General features: G+C 37.7%; 2 protein-coding genes across 4 annotated transcripts; one reads left to right on the top strand and one right to left on the bottom strand.

Annotated features, from left to right (window-relative positions):
• Positions 1–951: 951 nt before the first annotated feature.
• Positions 952–7,854, top strand: LOC122646415 (mitochondrial pyruvate carrier 1). Of its 2 annotated transcripts, XM_043839969.1 has the most exons (5): positions 953–1,094; positions 6,988–7,105; positions 7,279–7,333; positions 7,421–7,556; positions 7,790–7,854. In XM_043839969.1, exons 2-5 carry the CDS (start codon positions 7,013–7,015, stop codon positions 7,827–7,829), a joined length of 324 nt encoding a protein of 107 aa, XP_043695904.1. In that variant the 5' UTR covers positions 953–1,094; positions 6,988–7,012; the 3' UTR covers positions 7,830–7,854. The 2 variants fall into 2 exon arrangements, with proteins under 2 accessions (XP_043695905.1, XP_043695904.1); XM_043839970.1 differs by lacking the exon at positions 7,790–7,854 and having other exon boundaries at positions 952–1,094; positions 7,421–7,560.
• A 1,560-nt stretch (positions 7,855–9,414) lies between these two features.
• LOC122646413 (potassium channel SKOR-like) lies at positions 9,415–18,421 on the bottom strand. 2 transcript variants are annotated; one of them, XM_043839963.1, is made up of 12 exons: positions 18,096–18,421; positions 17,896–17,959; positions 16,875–17,214; positions 16,047–16,342; positions 15,154–15,234; positions 14,102–14,200; positions 13,241–13,462; positions 12,581–12,769; positions 12,270–12,345; positions 11,887–12,181; positions 10,725–10,846; positions 9,415–9,775 (listed from the first exon to the last, which is right to left on the bottom strand). In XM_043839963.1, the coding sequence occupies exons 1-12, from the start codon at positions 18,125–18,127 to the stop codon at positions 9,528–9,530; spliced, it is 2,064 nt and encodes a 687-aa protein (XP_043695898.1). In that variant the 5' UTR covers positions 18,128–18,421; the 3' UTR covers positions 9,415–9,527. The 2 variants fall into 2 exon arrangements, with proteins under 2 accessions (XP_043695898.1, XP_043695899.1); XM_043839964.1 differs by having other exon boundaries at positions 11,887–12,176; positions 12,270–12,335.
• Between the last annotated feature and the right edge of the window lie 494 nt (positions 18,422–18,915).

The following is an 18,915-nucleotide window of genomic DNA, read 5'->3' as shown; positions in this document are numbered from 1 at the left end:
TTCAGATGTAGCACCTACTCCCATGGTACGACTAACAATCTTCGACGTTGTATTGGGCGGTTTGGCCTATGATGAGACATTCTTTTTCTCCTTTCCTCTCATTTTGCAGTCACTTGGTTGTTGTTACTATTCAAGCTAATTTTTTAAAGGGTGGAGGTTTGCTTCCAAGTCGTGTGACCCTTGCACCAACACCTGGGCCAATGCAATCACGGGCATGGGCATCCACATGAGGGGCAGGGCGGTCTTTTTTCATGCGGCCATGTGTTTGTGCATAGGGGTGCCATCGGTTAGCAATGTAAATTCAGGGATAAGTTCTGGGGGGGGGGGGGAGCGTGGCCCCTATGCATTTAGGGGCCAATAGGAGCACATGGAGGCATCAACAGGATAGGCATTTCCGCCTTTCATGGGGGTGGGGTGTTATTTCGTTCCCCTCTGTGCCCTGGGCGTGGGTGCTATTCCTCCATAGGTATCATTTCTACATAAATTTATTGGGAAATGTTCTCTACACAAACACATGGGGTAGCTGAAATGACCACCGCACCTCCTTGAATGGCCCAAATGACCCCCTTGCCCTGCCTCATGTGTTTGGGTGCAGCTTGCGCCCATATGCTCTCCCGGACAGCAAACAACGCCCCTTAATTTATTTAGGAAGAAAGAACATTGTCTGGTCGCATTAATTCTAATTTAGACATAGAAGCGCACAAAATTACCACGCAACCCACATACCGGGTCAAAGCTTTACCAATGTCCCGGTACCACATGTCGACCAACAAACGTAGAACGAAAATTCTACCATGAACGGTTAATAACTCACTACTTTTTTATGGGGTTAGATCGTTCACGCTGGAAAGGAACCCAACATCCCAAACAATGAAACTGAAAGTCTGAAAACAAATAATGCTTCTCCTTATGTTTTTGGCTTCGGTGTGACTCTTGTGAGGCTTATTAGTAAGATCCCTTCGGAGGGTAAAGCTGTCCAAGGGAAAAGAAACGGAGAAGGTCAGAAGCAGGGCAGTGGAGGAAGGAGGTTTAGGAGGAGTGACATCCTCAGCAGTTCCTGAATTTTCCTCTTCTCTCTGTGAAATCCTACCCAGGTATCCACTTCCCCTCCTCCTTGGTCTTCACTTATTTTTATAGATTTTTTTTTCTTATGTTATTCTTTTTTCCTTTCTCTTTACGATTAGGAAAGAAAAAGCATTTGCTTGGATTGATTTCCTGAACTTGTTCATCTTATTGGGGGTAAATTGATGAATGGTGAAGCTAAATCAAACCATTATGTATTATAACCCAATCATCATTTAGGAGTGGATATTCGCAATAGTGGAATTAGAATTGATCTCTGCAATGTCGAAACTCCCGATTTTTTTAGGAATTGGTCTCTCTCTCTCTCTCTCTCTCTCTCTCTCCTCTGCTTTGCCGCCTCTCTCTGTATCTCCTTTTAATCTGCTCTTTCCTAAATTTTTGTTTTCTGATCTATCATCGTTGGAGGTGAGAACTCTAGAAATTTTGGAAGAAAAAGCTAGGGCTGATAAAGAAGAAAAATCCGTGAAAGACAAGCAAATGAAGATGCAGAGAAACGCTTCAGAACAATAATTTGCATTTCCATTCGGAGAAGATGCCAAAAGAACAACTTAAAAACAGGAAAGAACAACAAAACTAAGGAAATTAGAAAATAACTCATATCAAGCAACAGCCTTCGATTTTGATTTATAAGAATACCTCACTCACATCAATTCCTTTCCTATCTCAATTGGGACTTGAAGCTGTTGGTGCTAAACAATCTTCAACCTCAGTATATCTAGGACCTAGCGGATAAAGAAGTAGAATGTGCGTGTATATCCGAATGAGATAACCCCAATCCCCATAAAAAAAAATTCTTTCTATAGTGTAACAATAATTGGTGAAGGGAACGATGGGAAGACAAAGCCGATGAGGAACACCATACAGACGCAAATCATATTCACAGATCCATAGTTACCGAACTGCTATAGAATGACAGATTCTTCCTCCACCTTCGACAATAATAGATCTGCGGCAAACAAAAATTGGGGCAGGAGCAGGTTGAAGGACAGATATACATAGAGGGGAAGATAACTGCAGAGAGAGAGGGGGAGATGCTGGATGGTATGTTGCAGCGACAAAGTGGGGAGAGAAGGAGGGTGCAACGCTGATAGAGTGGAGTTGCAGCAGCGGATGCACTGAACAGCTGAGATGCACATAGGGGTATCTGACGGTCAATAAACTTGAGGCGTAGGGCTGCATGGGAGATTCCATCCAACCATGTCGGGTCAGAGAACCTTTTCCCTTTCTTAAAATATGGATCATAAGTGAAGAAACTGGTTATCACTTATCAGAGGCAGAGGATCAGTTGGTTTTTCTTGAATTGGGTTGGGATTGATCCTCCTTGAAGAATCTAATTCAGGTGAAGCAACATCTGCATGGTTAGTCGCTTGGTTCATATCTATAATCAACAACAACAACAACTACTAAGCCTTATCCCAACTAAATGGGGTCGGCTACATGGATCCGTGCAAAGCAGAAGAAAATAAATAATAAAAGTGCAAAGAGAGGAACACAGCCACTTGGGAATATCCCACCTAAATGGGGTCGGCAACATGAATCCTTGGCCACCAATCAGCTCTATTCGAGGTCATACTTGATACTAGATCTAACCTATGCATGTCTTTCCTCATGAATTTTCCTAGGGTCATTTTCTGCCTATCCCTACCTCTTTTGGCTTCTTCGATCTGGATCAGATCACACCTCCGTACTGGGTTATCCCAAGGATGCCTTTGAACATGGTCATGCAACCTCAAACAACTTTCTCTCAGTTTACCATGTATCGGGGCAACCCCCAACTCAGCTCTAATATTGTCATTCCTTAATTTATCCTTACTAGTTTTGCCGCACATCCATTTCTACATCCTCACTCTCTTACACATAGTTCATCTATATCGCGTTTCTTAATTGCCCAACATTTTGCCCCATACATTGTTGCTCTTAATTGCCCAACATTCTGCCCCATAAATCATTACAGGTCGAACGATTGTCATGTGGATTTTTCCTTTAAGTTTTAAAGGAATACGGCAATCAAACAACACTCTGGCCGCACCTCTCCATTTCATCCATCCTACTTTAATTTTGTGTGAAACATCATCTTCTATACCACCATCTTTATTTAAGGTTGACCCCATATATCTAAAATAATCACTTTGTGATATCTCTCTCTCGTCAATTCACCATTTCATTATCCGTCTTAGTGAAGCTAAAGTTACACACCATATTTTCCTTCTTCGATTTACTTATTTTAAACCTCTTGATTCCAAGGTTGATCTTTGTAACTCCAACTTAGTGTTAATCCCTGTTTTAGTCTCATCCAGTAAAATAATATCATCAGCAAAAAGCATACACCACGGAGCCTCATCTTGAATGTGCCTGGTTAAATCATCCATGATAAGCTCAAACAAATAAGGGCTTAGAGTTGATCCTTGATGCAACCCTATTGTAATTGGTAAACACTACCTTGACCTGCCACTGATCTCACACTTGTAACCCTGCCCTCATACATATCTTTAATTATGTCTGTATACTTACTTGACACCCTTCTCTTCTCTAGTACATGTCATACTAACTCTCTAGGGACTCTGTCATATGCTTTTTCTAGGTAAAAAAAGACCATATGGAGATCCTTCTTGCAAACTCTAAATCTTTCCATGAGCAGTGAGCAAGGATTTAAGTATCGGTATCGGGTATCGTATCGGTCGGGCGATTTTAAGAGATGTATCGTATCGTATCGTATCGGAGATACGTATCGATCGGTGCAGAAACGCATGAAAATGATCAAAATACACATGGAAATACACTTTTGGACAATAAAAACAATATAAACAAGCAATTTGTGTCATATATCATGCATATATACTAAGAATTGTGAATAATCAATAACCAGACAAGTGCGGCACATTGAAATTGTTATAAAAGATTAAAAGATGAAATTTCTTACATGTAAAGTCACTCAATTGCCATGAAGAATTTTGGGGTGGATCAAAGTCATGTCTGTAAGGGTCTTCAACAATAGGAGTGACTATTGTGATAGATTTTAGGGTAAATATATAATCTTCTTGGAATGTGATAGATCTATACATAATATAGTACATATATTATATACATTAGCATTTGTTTTAAATTTTAGAAGAAAATATAAAAAAAAAATCATTTTAAAGAAGCAATTTTCGGTTTTGGGTAAAAAATGCAAAGAAACATGGATTTTGAACTCAAATCTTTGTAAATGTATACAAAGAATGCAATACTAAGTTAGTTTAACATATTCCCTTTGAATCATAGCAAAAAAAAAACCAAAAATCAAAGATTTAAACAAAAGAATCAAGTTTTTTTCAAAAAACCTACCTTGCCCTTCAAGAACACCTTTTGATTTCGAATGTGGGCTGTTAGATGCAGCAAATGATGAGATTTCACCTCCTTTAGGATCATTTTTGGCAAAGGAATCAAAGCCCTAAACAAATCTTTGGCAAAAACCAAGTTTAAAGATGTTTTTTATGGTTTCTCAAAGTTGGAACTGTTTTTTCCGCCAGCCTGCTCCTGCTCGAGTTTTCTTTTGAGAAGACTTGGGCCCATGTGGTTTTTAAGTTGCCGATACGTATCGAGACGTCTCGGTATGTATCGTTATTTCAAAAATAATAAAATAATGGTTTAAATCATGTCTCGTCTGTATCGATACGTATCGACCGTATCGTATCGTATCGATATGTATCGGTCGATACATACCGATACATTCTAGACATTTACATTTAAAAAAAAAAAGATACGTCTCGACCTGTCTCGTCTCGGCCATGACTGATACTGAGACGTATCGGCCGAGACGATACGATACGCTCCGATACTTAATTCCTTGGCGGTGAGCCTCATGAGTAAGTAAATGGCTTCCATCGTGGATCTACCTAGCATAAATCTAAATCGGTTCTCCAAGATAGTAGTTTCTCCTACTTGCATTGTCTCCATTTAGTCGTCTGTAAAAACACTCTTCCCATCTCTTCATCATGTCCTCATCCCTTACAAGCAATCTACCATCGTCACTTCTATACATCTAACATGATCGAAATCTCTATTCTTCTTTTCCCTCATTTTAGCTATCTTATAGATAGCTTTTTCTCCGTCCTTTTTGTCTAGATGGTTATAGAGATCTTCATACTTACTTGCCCTTGCTTTCCCCACAATCTTCTTAGCTTCATTTCTAGCAGATTTACACCTTATTAAATCCTCTACATCCTTATTCCTTTGCCAAGTCTTAAAGCTAGCTTTCTTAGTCTTAATCGCTGCTTGAACGTCATCCTCCCACCACCAAGTCTCCGTAGTGGGGTGATGTTTTCCTTTCGTTTCCCTTAGGACATCTTTCGCAACCTTCTTAATACAAGTTGACATCTCGTTCCACATCGTGTTAGTGTCCCCCTCATAGTCCCACTTTCTTTGTTCAACCACTTTTTCAGTGAATGAATTCAAGTTGACCCCCTTTAAGCTCCACCACTTTATCCTTAGGCAAATAAGCTCCCCTTCCTTACGAGCCTGCAAAGTGAGGCAAATATCCAAGACAGCTAATCTGTGTTGAGTGGATATGCTCTCCCTTGGTATCACCTTACAGTCCTTGCACAGTACTCTATCAGACCTTCTTGTAAGGAAGAAATCTATTTGGCTACTATAATACCCACTTTTATAGGTAACAATATGCTCCTCTTTCTCTTTTCAAAATAAGTGTTTACAATAGATAAATCATAGGAGACAACAAAATCTAAAACTGAGATCCCCACTTCATTCCTCTCACCACATCCATAACCTATGCGGACACCTTCATAACATCTACATTCTCTCCAAACATGTCCATTCAGATCAACCCCTATAATAATCTTTTCTCCTTGGCCAAAACCTTGCACTGAATCATCCATAAGTTCCCAGAATGTAACTTCGTACTTTCATCCAAACCTACTTGGGGTGCAAAAGCACTAATTATATTGACAACCTCTTTCTCCAGCACAAGCTTGATGGATATAATCCTATGTCCAAATCTTTGCACATCAACCACATCTTTATGTCTTTATCCACCACTATTCCCACCCCATTTCTATTACTTTTATTCCCCGGTATACCAAAGTTTAAAGTTGTCCTATTGTCCAACACTTTAGTTTTGTTACCCTTCCATTTTGTCTCCTGGATACATGCTATATTAATTTTTCTTTTTCTCATGACATCAATTAATTCAAGAGTCTTATCCGATAAAGAACCAATGTTCTAAGTTGCTAATCTAATCCTACGCTTTTGCTTATGGATTAACTACTTTATCTACACGTGTTGGTTCATATCTGTCACATTTATGATAATGACTTTGGTCATGCGGGAGTTTAGCCTACTATTTTTTGCGGACTTATTGGGCTGTCTTGGGGAAAGCTTTGGCAAGTGAGACACTGTTTTGGACATACTCATGATAATTTCTAATGAGGAATTAATAAGATCTAGGGTACAAGTACTGTTTCAGTTATCATGATTCACTTTGACCAATGTATTCCTTGTGCTATTCTTGCTTGGTTTTCTCATTTGTTCCTTTGATAGTTTGATTAGTTAAAAACCATTGAATATGGAGGAAATATATTTTTCACTCCCCAATGGATTCATTGATTTTAAATAGTGGTTCTGCCCTCGGAGTACGTTAATTGTTATAATTTTGTGCTGCGTGGGATTTATTTCTTGTTACTTCTCAGACATTGGTTTTAACTTTTGAAAATTTTAAATACTTAAAAAACTTTATTCATTCCTCTTTAGCTCCAAGTTTTTCCTATTATATGTATCAGCCATTCGTTAATTGTTCCCATTGTTACTATCATAAGATTTTGTAGCTGATTGATATTTCGATGTTTCCATTTCAATCTTGCTTAAGCTTTTCCATTCTTTGAAATTATTTTTAATCTGACTTGTCTCCAGGTACCTAAGAAACAATCAGTCGAAAATGTCAGCCTTCCGAGCTTTCTGGAACAGCCCAGTGGGTCCCAAAACAACTCATTTTTGGGGCCCTATTGCTAATTGGGGCTTTGTTATTGCTGTATGCCTCTGCTACTCTTTCCTTGCTGTTAATGTATTACTTTTTATGTTTATCTGTGATCGTTTTTGGATGCAGTATTTGTCCTTCTAAACATAATTTTGAAGTAGCTATGATGTCACTTTTTACAACAATTTTTGATTTAGTCGTAAAATTGTAACTGGTTGCGTTTACAGGGATTGGTAGACACACAGAAACCCCCAGAGATGATATCTGGCAACATGACTGGAGGTTTAAAATGTTCAAATTTTCAAGTTCTTCATGCTCCACTGACAATTATTATTTTCTTCTAATTTTCCCCTTAAATCATTGTCACAGCGATGTGTGTTTATTCAGCATTGTTCATGAGGTTTGCCTGGATGGTTCAGCCCCGCAATTATCTGCTTTTGGCATGCCATGCCTCCAATGAGACGGTTCAGCTCTATCAGTTATCTCGTTGGGCAAAGGCTCAGGGGTAAGGAACTGGGTCTATGTAACTCACCAAAGCCAATAAGGTTTCTTATTCATTTCTACCCCACAAATGCTGTATCCCCTCAGTCCCTCACCCATTAGTGGGTGTCCCAATTGATGAAAACCTCACAGGGGCCTTAGCTTTATACGCATTGATGATCATAACTGTCCTTTCAATAATGTGGAAACATTTTGGGAATAACACACTCGCATTGCTAATGCTTTTCTTTTTGGCAGGTACTTGGACCAAAAGAAAGAGGGAGCTAAACAGCTGTAGCATTGATGCCTCTTCCCCCTCCCCTCCCCTCCCCTCCCCTCCCCTCAATTTAAGTGGGCTCATGCTTGATCTTCTGTGGGCACTATATATATATATATATGGCACTTGCTTCTCTTTTATTGAAAATTGGGCAGACATAATTTGGGGGAATTTGATTGTTTATGATTGGCCCATTTCATTATATAGATTGTGCTCGTAAACATTCAAATTTTGTTTGGAATGGATGGTGAACCATAACTAATGATGACCATGTGGATCTCTCTCTCTCACAAGCACAGATGTGGGCACACACCCTTTTGACGAAATTGTTTCCTATGCCTTGATTATGCCTTGATTGGTGCGGCATGAGAGTTCCCCTACACTGGCAGTGTGGAAACTTTTACATTAAAATTAATTGATTTTAAAATTGGGAAGCAGTTTTCTGTCCGGGAGTCAGCACTCCCATGTGTATATCTCTCTTCTTCCAAACAAAAGGCAGAGGTGTCTTTTTATATGGAGAAGAGAGAGAAAGACTCATGGGAGTGTTGGTGTAGGCCACAGTGCTACACTCCCCGATAAAGTTTTTTTTCCCTTTAAAGTTAGACTGATTTTTTGTCAGCCATTGTCAAGGGATGGGGGGTACTATCAACACCCATTGATGGCTGTACGCTACCTTCACGGAACGGTGAATGAGAATTTTCCCCTCTGAACTTCTTTTTTTCACTTTTTAACAAATTCTGCTTCCATTCATTTTCCCCTTGCTAGCTACCACTTTAAATCCTCTATTTAAACCCTTTGTCCCAAGTGACAAATAAAGTAAAGGTATACCAACAAAACTGAGGTTCCCTTCTCTCATGCCCTTCTCCCTAATTCCCTTAATAACCGCTTCCGCCCTCCAGTGTCTGTTCCCTTCCTCCATCAAAACAAGGTTGCCACAGAATGCAGTGCTGGTACTTACAGCGATGATGAAAAGCTCCCTCATCTAGGATAATAAATACCAATTTTACTCATTAAACAACCAAAATCCAAAGACATCATCTTGGGAGTCTGCAATTATAAGGATCCAAGACTCCAATCATGGAGTCAGTTAACCTGTGGAGAAATAATTCCAAGGGTGAAGGAAAACTTTCGCCGTAACAAGAATTATTTTGTTTTGCTTTTTTGTTTTTTTGCTTGCATATGGTCTCTACATTCATACAAGGTGACGAAGTTTTTAATCAAATTTTCAAACCTTGGAAGGCTACAATTCCTAAAAAGCTCAAATAATGAAAATACTCTGGAATTTTTAAACAAAAAAATAAATGATAATTAACAGTCTATTTCATCGTGCCAAGTGGACAGATTATGTTATAATTCCAACCATTGGATGGAGAGGACATGGTCGATCTAGATTGACTATCTGTTGTAGCGGAGCCTTCCCTTTGGATTAGGAGGGCAGGCATTGTAGAACCAGATATAAACAGTTACAGATATACACAAAGAAGTTATGTTTTACATAATGGGGAAGTGCTCACTCTAGTTTGTTCTTCCCTACTAGAGATGATTTCCCTTTGCTGTCAGATCTTGTTCATGAGAAAAAATGAAGTTAGAATTTTCCGCAATGGGCGAAAGCCTGAAGTTGCCAATGCCGCGTGGAGGAAGAAGGCCCTAATAATTTGGGAGATGGTATAAAACAGAGGCCAAGCTGCCCAAAATTCAAAATTACAACATTCAAAACATTCATGTTTGGTCATTTTCACCACTTAAATACAGCTTCTGACCATCACAAATAATGTCCACTTCTAAGATTCGTCCATCATCTTCAGATAAAATGCAGGAGGCACCTGAGTATTTTAGCTGCTCTGCTGCCATCTCGATAAGCTCTTGGATCGTGTGTGGGATCCACAAAACAATTCCAGATCTTTTTTTCTCCTTTGGATCCCATGGGTGGAAGGGGAAAATGGTGCATTTCCTTGGATGCATTTTATCTGTAATTTTTGGGTGACAGAATTGCTGTTATAACTTGATGGGAGTGATGATGGTAATCATAATAACAATAATAATTATCAAGGACTAACAATTCAATAATAACTAAGGGAGTTGCTGTCAGCCTCTAAGCCATATTTTCTCCATATGGGACACTAGAAAGTCATCATACAATTGAAGGTTATGAAGAATCAGTAGCATCCATGCTGTCAGCTCTCATGGGGCTGTGCACCCATACTAGATGTGGCAAGTTTCCATGAACCTCACTTGAGAGTGATATGTGCAACATTTCACCTTCTAATATAATAAATAAGCTCGCAACTTGTCAACAAAGTGGTGAATTAAGAAGTTGTACGTGCCGAAACTCTGCAACTTGTCAGCAGAGTTCCGGCACATACAACATATCTGCCATGTGGACTGATGATTTGGCTTCATTTGAAAGATGAGGAATCCTAAATATGCCACAGGTCAAATTTAATTGCCCATCTCAACCACCTACCCTACCATGTATGGGGGGGGGGGGCGTTTCTCCTCATTTTTTCCTGATGGCCCAAATTTCCAGAGTTCCAAATAACTTAGGCATTATTAGAGTCTAAACCCTGAATCATGATGACATGGACAACAATGTCCAGTGAATTTGACATCTATCCAAACTACAACCAGGCAGTGGTGCTGGACTGGCTTCCAGCTTTTTTCTGATGGAAATTGGACCCTACACATATTTCACCTTAATATTTGCCACTATTCTACAAGAAAGACAGAGCCAGAAGATCCCATTACAAATTAAAAGCATTATAAAAACCTTAAGAATTAGAATGAAAAATGGTCAGTTTCCAATATATTTATCTTTCTTTTACTGTATATGGACATTCTGTCGCATGATGTCAACTTGTCAAGTTTTTTCTCTAAGAAGTAAGAAGTAAGAAGTCAGAGAGATAGTGTCCAGAATACCTCTGATTGCCTGAGAGTGATCAGAGTGCTCACACAACTGAGCACGTTTCGCATCTTCCAGAAGCTTGAGCAAATTTTTGTTGCCACAAATGTGACCTTCATCAAGAGGAGTATTTCCCCATCTGCAAAGATCAAATACATTGTTTTGGCAGACTTTACAATGAACATAAATATAGATTCAGATCTGTACTTTGACTTTCTAGATTGACTTCAAATTTTATCCTCTTTTGTTATCCACTAGACAGTTATTGCACAGTTTGAAAATTTCATGACGGGACGTACTGGAATAGATCTAAACTCTATCCAGGATCATAGAACCATTGACAAACTTTGATTAAAATATTTTATTCAGTCTTTCATAGTGATGCAAATCAGAATACCTATAGTCCCAGAAATCAAAAGAAGTGGAAGAAGAGATGATGATTATGACAGAATAAGCATGAAGCAGAATTTGTGAAGCAGTTTCTTCCTTTGACTACCTTGCACATAATTTCAGGGCATTTGATTAACTTTAAATGTTTTTCTTGTGGATGAAAGATAGATCACCAACAGATAAGGGAAAATTGGGTGGTAGGAAGTGCCCTTTGTAGTCCAGCTCTAGCCTGTGAGAGCTTGTTCCTAATTCCACCACAGTAACCAACATCAAATCAAAGTCAAGATTTGACCATTTGGCTAGAGCTCCTGGGATGTTTATTTCCCAGGCAAGGTGAATGATATTCAAATTTGTACAACTAGAGTTATGAGAGCTTTTGGCCTATGAATTTCTTGAGTGGAGCAGCACCGGGGCAAATTCCAATGCATGGATTGGTATGGTTGAAGGGATCTGAGAGTCAATAAGCCCACTGTTTTGTTCTCTTGCCTACATTTGATCTGACTCTAGCCACAAAGCATCTCTTGCTTGGACCAATTCTCTGTGGTTGAGTGCTGTTTTAGATTGAATAGAGCCATGGGTAAATTCAGGATTCTAGAGTCTTGATGTATCCTTGAGATTGGAATTTCTTGGTGCAGTATCCGCACCTGGAGTCTATTCAATTAATCCAACTGAGAAAATAGTAGAGTAGGTGTGGTGGGTAGCAAAAAACTCAAATCAGGAAAGGACAAATAAACAAGTAATACCACTTATATGAGTATATGACAATCAAGACAAATGTGCAAGTCATACCTGTCCTTTGAGAAAACACTTGCACCAGCTTCTACCAGTATTTTTGCCATCAAATATAACCCCTCTGCAGCAGCTACATGAAGTGGCGTTCGATGATCATAATCTTTGGAGTTTGGATCAATGCCATTGGACAATAATCTTTTCAGAAAATCTGAATCCCCTCTTACAACAGCCTTGCAGAGACAGCTACCAGCATCATCAATATTCAAAGATGCCCCTTCTTTAACAAGCAAAGCTGCCACTCGATCATGCCCATTCTTGAGAGCTTCAAGTAGAGGACTGTTTCCAAACTTATCTAATTGGATATCAATTTATCAGAAGTCATTACTAAGATAACTTCCAATACCTGAGTGCACGAACAAGAGTGAAAACTTAAGACTTACCTGAAATATTGATATCCACACCTTTCTGAATGAGGAAAAATGTAATATCTTCATATCCTCTTGAAGCTGCAAGATGCTTAAGAAACCAAAAGCTCCTTAATCAGGCATTTGAAGATTTATTACACCAATCACAAAAAGTACTTCCGTGAGTTTGTAGTAAAATTCTCCTGATGCATACCACCCTAAATGATTTAATATAGCATATCCACTCCCAAGATAAAAAGATTAAATAGACACAAGCTGGGTATAATAACAGGAGCGACCAAACTAAGTAAAAAAGATAACAAGAATGTGGCTAGTAAATGACATACCAGAGGTGATCTTCCATCATAATCTGTCTTACTTGGATCTGCTCCAGCTTGTATTAAACCCTTCAACTGATATAAATCCCCGTGATAAGCCGCATTATTTACCCTCAAAGCAAGTTCAGCTTCTTGCTTTCCAATATAAAATGTGATGTCAGATTCCAGTTGCTTTATCCGAAGATTGGATTCTTTTCCCTGTTAGTTGATAAAAATATTAGAAATTTTCAGCACCCTTACCTATTCTGAAGTAAAAATTCTCATGAACAACAAAATAATATGTTGCTTCAATTAAACTTATGAAAAATATAGGATTTCCTTGGAAAGTATATGAAACATGGGAAATGGTTCTCTGTCCGGGAGTGCGGCCTACGCAAATGCTCCCACGTGTCTATCTCTCTCCTCCTCAAAACAAGGGGGCAGACATGTCTTTTCACTTGGAAGGAGAGAGAGATAAATGAGAGTGCTGGCATAGGCCATGCTCCTGGACCAGAGTTCTGTTTCCCATTAAACATTATCTCATATTGTTTATACCTCATATACGTTATTAATAGCTAGTACTGATTAGAAGAAGGAATAAAGAAGTAATAGCAATGGAGACAAGGGCCACAAAATGTTTAAGCCAACAAGAGAAATTGGATTTAACAAAACTTGCCATGGCTAAATTACCTCTAGAAGGTTGGTCAAGATTGTCCTTCCGTCAAAAAAATATATTTGTAGGATATTTGTGAAAGATTGTTTATCAAGCCGCAGAAGCCTACATAGTTCACAGACTTGAACCGTGCAAGGCTGAGGAATATTGCAGAGAACAGAAACTTCCCCAAAAGAGCTGTAACGTTCCAGGAGTGAAACAGTCTCTTCAGTTCCATCTTCTCCTATGCCTACCTCCTCCTGTGCATGAAATTTTGTTAGATCAATATAAACTGTTTAAAATGCAGTAATCCAGATATAATTTTCACACATATGGATAACACAAAATTTAATAGAATGTAGAAAACTTTAAATTCTGATGCAATGCTCAAAGATCGGATGAACAAAGATTCTATCAGATAATAATTAAACTGAATGTTCAAATCATGAGAAACATATCCTTATGACTCCAAGAGAGGCCGATAGGGTTCAACTTATGGTTCTTCCAAGCAAAAATCAAATGTTTCAACTATGTTTCAACTATGTATTCCTCAAATATTGTGCATTCTACTTCAGATGAAAGCTCATTAAAGAATATATTAAGTAAAAAAAATGAAACTTTGACTACAAGGTACTATTTCTGTTGACTTTATGGCAGATTACTGAGTGAGTCATAATATAGTTGTCATTAAATGTCATCGTCCAATGCCACCCTAAACAACATGAATTAATAGAATCAAAAGAGAATTATTCTTCACCCACAGTTTTATTTAAGTTGGTCAAGGGACAGAGTAACGTCACCTAACACAATGAAGAAATGCACGCTCTCTTCATTTTGGATGGGGAAACAGCATGTATATCCAAATTAAAACATGATTTTTAAGGATAAGTGATTCGTACCAGCACACCATGACAAACAAAATAAATTTGATCCACCACATTTCCCTGTTCCATAATCACTTCTCCAGGAAGAAAAAATTCCTCGTGAAGCCTGATTACCTGCAAAAGAGGAATGTGTAAGATAACTTTCCACATCCATTCATATATCCATAATTCATGATTAAAAAGTGAAGCCATGTATTAGGAATTTGTTATGTCAGTGGAACCTAAAAGAAAATACTGAACTGCAGAAACAAAATGGAGCTATAGAGAAATACCTAAGCAGAAGGTGTAACTCCATGTTACTAAAAATAAATGAATGCCAACTGTTTCTAATATGTTAGCTTGGATTATGGGAGATGCTTTACAAACAAAAACCCCAAAACTGTCATCTCTTGAGCTTTAGCCCTTCATGTGGATAGGGTGCACATAGTTAGTAATATGCACTTCAAAAGTGAATTTAGAAATCAAAATCTATCATTGTCTAGGACTATGATATTATTCAAAATTCACTAAAAATGCCTCCACCATAGATTAGCAGTGCACTTTGACCACAGATGCTTAAGAGGAGGTTGGGCATCTTCAGTCAGCACCTCCCCCAGCATGCATTCCCTTTTTGGGATCTGCCTTCAGTGACCATGCATATGTAAATGCAAACTGAAATGGCCTGTTTTTATTGATTCTCAAAATTACAGTGTGGTATATCAGAATAATCTAAAATTTAGATCTTCCTAAGTTCCATGTTAATAAGTCATGAAACAATAGAAAGATATGTTAAACTTACACCAAGAGTTTAGTAGTACACCTCTAGAAAAACATTCTGCAACACTTGGTTTCAACTTTAATTAAAAACTCAATAGAATTGTTTAATTCCAAAATAAATAAAAAATATAAAAAAGGTTCACAAAGAGAAAGGTGATAAGTTGGGAGCTTTCCAAGAGCAGAAAAAATCTCTGCCAGTGGAATGCAATCTTCAAAGATTGATATAAAATTTTTTTATCGTTACTTCTATCTTTAAATGCAAAATATATGCAATTATTGCTCATTAATATTTATGGGGTTAAAAGGCTTACAATCTGATTAATGAATTCAGGTGAGCATCCTTGAAAAAGAGGGACCTTGTCAATTAATGGTTTATATATTTTCTGTGAAATCTGCAAAAAAGAATGTGCTTGTTATGGTATATCAAGCAAAACATAAACAATATTAGAAAATAAATGGTTCAATGGTTATATCATTTGATACATCATCTGACTCACCCCCCCCCCCCCAAAAAAAAAGGGGGGGGGGTTAAAGCTTGTCATTATCAACAATAATTGTATATCTTAACTCGAACTTACTGAATCTAGTAACCAAGTTTTCCTTTAATTTTTTTCCATCTAAATTACCTATATTTTAGTAGAATAGTATTGTATGGTCCATAAGTTGCTCACAAATATAACATTGTCAGATTTCACAATTGTCTACAATGATATGTTTATTCAGTAGTTTAACCTCTTTGGTTATAACTGGCTAAGTGATGGCGTTTAAATAATTCAAGTTTCAGAAGCCAAATTTATGAACTTAGTACCCTCTATTAGTTAATATTTTCAATTTTGATATGTTTATAATTTCTTAATCTAGTCATTATCCAAATTATAGAGGCTCTCTGCACATTTAAATATATCTTAAAACATTTTATTTTGCTTGAGATACACAGGTAAACATATCAGTATGCAGCTAACTACTTCATTCTTACAACAACTGATAGGAAAATCCAGGAATAAGGGATCACATATAAATAAAACAAAATGTATACCATACTAATTTGCAGATAAACCAATTTCTAGCAGCATATGAGGGGATAATCACAAGAGAGGAAGAAAGATGAGCAACTAAGTGAGCAATTTCAGTAGAATAAGGAATGAAGAAATTAATTTGAAGCACTGATTCAGCAAAGGCTTTTATTTGACTGCATATTTCATACCTTGGCACGTATGGAGACTGGAATATCCTGAAGAACAGCACCCTCAGTGTAGCTGCTCTCATACTGTAATGACAAATGGCCTTTGATCTGATTACGGATATCATTTCCAAGTTTGTTTCTATTCATGTATTTGATTAGATCTGTCATTTTATCTCTAAACCTTTCTGTTTTTGAACCTTTTACAATTAATGCTGTCATGTTACCTATAAGATAAGCACCAAGAATCATATCAAATGAGACAAAAAACATGACGAATATCATTTCCCTGATATTGACTGCATGTATATCACCAAATCCTGCAGTGTAAAGAGAACAAGCATTATCATTTCCACTCTATAGTCTATACAACACTATAATTAATACATCATGACAGACCTTTTTGCACCTAATTGGTGTCATGCACACTAACGAAACATTTAATATTCTGACAGAAACAATAGACACCGATGGATAGCAAATCATTCAAGTGATTTTTCTTAAATATAGATTTTCTTCTATTTCCTAAATAGGACTGTGTTGAGAGAAAATAAAAAAGCTCTAATTAAAGAAGGAGCACTGGAAGGTTGGAGAACCAAAAATCCCTTGAAAAATATTGAAGGATGAAGTTACAGTACAAGTAGATTAATGATGACACTTTTACACTGCAAGAAGCTTCACGCCATCAATTTAATATGTAGACTTTGTGCCTCAATAACATCAAAGTCACTTGAATTTATCAAGGAATTGGTATGAAACCAACATAGTTCATTGGGGGGGGGGGGGGGGGGAGAACCATGAATAAGTGTCTTCCATTAGGTTTAGTAAAATAAAAGGAGAGGAAGAAATTACCTACAGTTGCCATGGTTACGATGGCATAATATAATGATGTCCAGTACCGCTTCGATAGATCAATTTCTCTGAAGTTGGAATAACTATAGTCTCCCAACTTTAAACTTCCTATCCATGTGTAACCTTCCTGGGTGGGAGGCAAGGTTGTAGCGAGGTAATAAAAGATGCAGGCAGCAGTATGGGTGCAGTAGAGTTCAACAACAAGAAGTTTCACAATTCGGGTAAACAGGTAATTGAGTCGGATGTCCTTCTCCAACTTTTGGAAAAATTCTAGTACTCTGCTTGTCCGACTCAACCTAATCCATAGGAGGTACCTTACTTCTTCTTTTCCTTCACAAGCCTGATTAGAGCATCATATATTAGAACAAATACGGAAAGAGCTATATCTTGCAAGACAACATACAAAATATAGACATAGATGCTACGGAAATAAAGAAGAGAATCTGTTCACAAAGTAAAGAAGATCTGTGTAGTACCCTGGAAACATACATAAGACATGCTATGGAAAAGAGCAATTTGGATGAGGAATATATGTTCAAAGGGAACCTGAACAGATTTTTCCACCTACCTGTCATGCAAGTTACATGAACAAACCCAGAATGAAATATTTTATTTTGTTTTCATATCATCTGAATGCAATGAGATCATCATCAAAATGTACTTTTTCACTGGATATTATCCATGTAACCATATCCATGGTTACGCTGAGCTCTCTCCATATGATATGGACCATATAAAACACATGGTAATGACATCATTGTAAGGTAAACCGTTCTCTACTGTACGAAAGAGGGAAAATTCGGTTTGATTACAATCTCAACTTAACTTACTATAGTTACACACAGAAAAACCCTAATTTTTTTTTTCTTTAATGTAAAATGGAATCATATTCTATGTTCATCTCCACAATAAAACCCGTCAAAGAACTAACCTTATCCAAGAAAAATCTAATAATTTAGCAGACAAAACTGAATAATATGGTTCAGGTGATGAGAAGTATATCCAGAATAGAGAATATTACCCTGTAAATTGCATCCCAAGGTAGACAACCAATGAAATCTACCAAGAAACTTGATTTCAAGTACCTATTAAAAGGCAGAAACATCAATAATGCATGTAAGTAAGCATCAGATCCAGTATACTCTTAGTAATTGTTCTAACAAAGGACAAAGGGGGGCAAGGGGAAAAGAGGTGAAGTAAAGAGGTAAAGAGGGAACAGACCTGAGAGCGATACGATTACGATTGTAGACCATTCGATAAGTCTGATCATCTCTGAAAGCAAGGAAGAAACGGACAATGATGTCCACAAGGAATGCTGCCTGTCCAGCGATGTCGAGTATGAATAAATTCTCAGGCAAGCCTCTGAAGAATCCAAACTCGAAAGGGGTGAAGAAAGAAGAATAGATAGCCCATATCAATATTAAATGCTTCCACGCCTGATAATACCTGCAATTTCTTCTCCCCTTAGGTCCCAATACAAAGCATTAACTGTCATCATAACTAACAAAACTACTTTTCAAAACAAGAGAATGAGTAAAGATCTCTCCTACTTGACATTTGAGTGATTGAGTCCATAGGGTTTGGCGCGAAAGCAAAATACGAAGTAAGGTCTTCAAAGATTTGTCAATTGCATAGAACGGGCTGGGCTCACTTCCCCTAATTGGTCTATTCAGGCCCAGTGGTCAGGCAATCCAGACAAGCCACCAATTGACCGGGCCCAACCATCCAACCCACAATATTACCACAAGACCATTGACCTATAACCTATTGGAGAGCTTGTTCAACAGTCTGAAGTCCCGAACGATTGAACCCATAGTTCGAAATTTCGTATATTTTGGCCAGGCCAAGACGAGATGCTATGTTGAAATTAAAAAATACAATATTTTGGAAAAATCTCGTAAATTTCTGTATAAAATATGCACCGTTTCGTTGAAATTTTGGTTATTTCTATCATTTCAGCATCTTATACCCTCAAATGGCCAACCAAAACTCGTAAAAAAAATACAATATTTCGACAAAATTTCGGTATCTCAAAATTTTT

Source organism: Telopea speciosissima, chromosome 11, assembly GCF_018873765.1.
Source record: "Telopea speciosissima isolate NSW1024214 ecotype Mountain lineage chromosome 11, Tspe_v1, whole genome shotgun sequence".
Lineage (NCBI taxonomy): Eukaryota > Viridiplantae > Streptophyta > Magnoliopsida > Proteales > Proteaceae > Telopea > Telopea speciosissima.
Note: the sequence above shows the minus strand (reverse complement) of the source record. Positions and strands in the feature narration are given on the sequence as shown.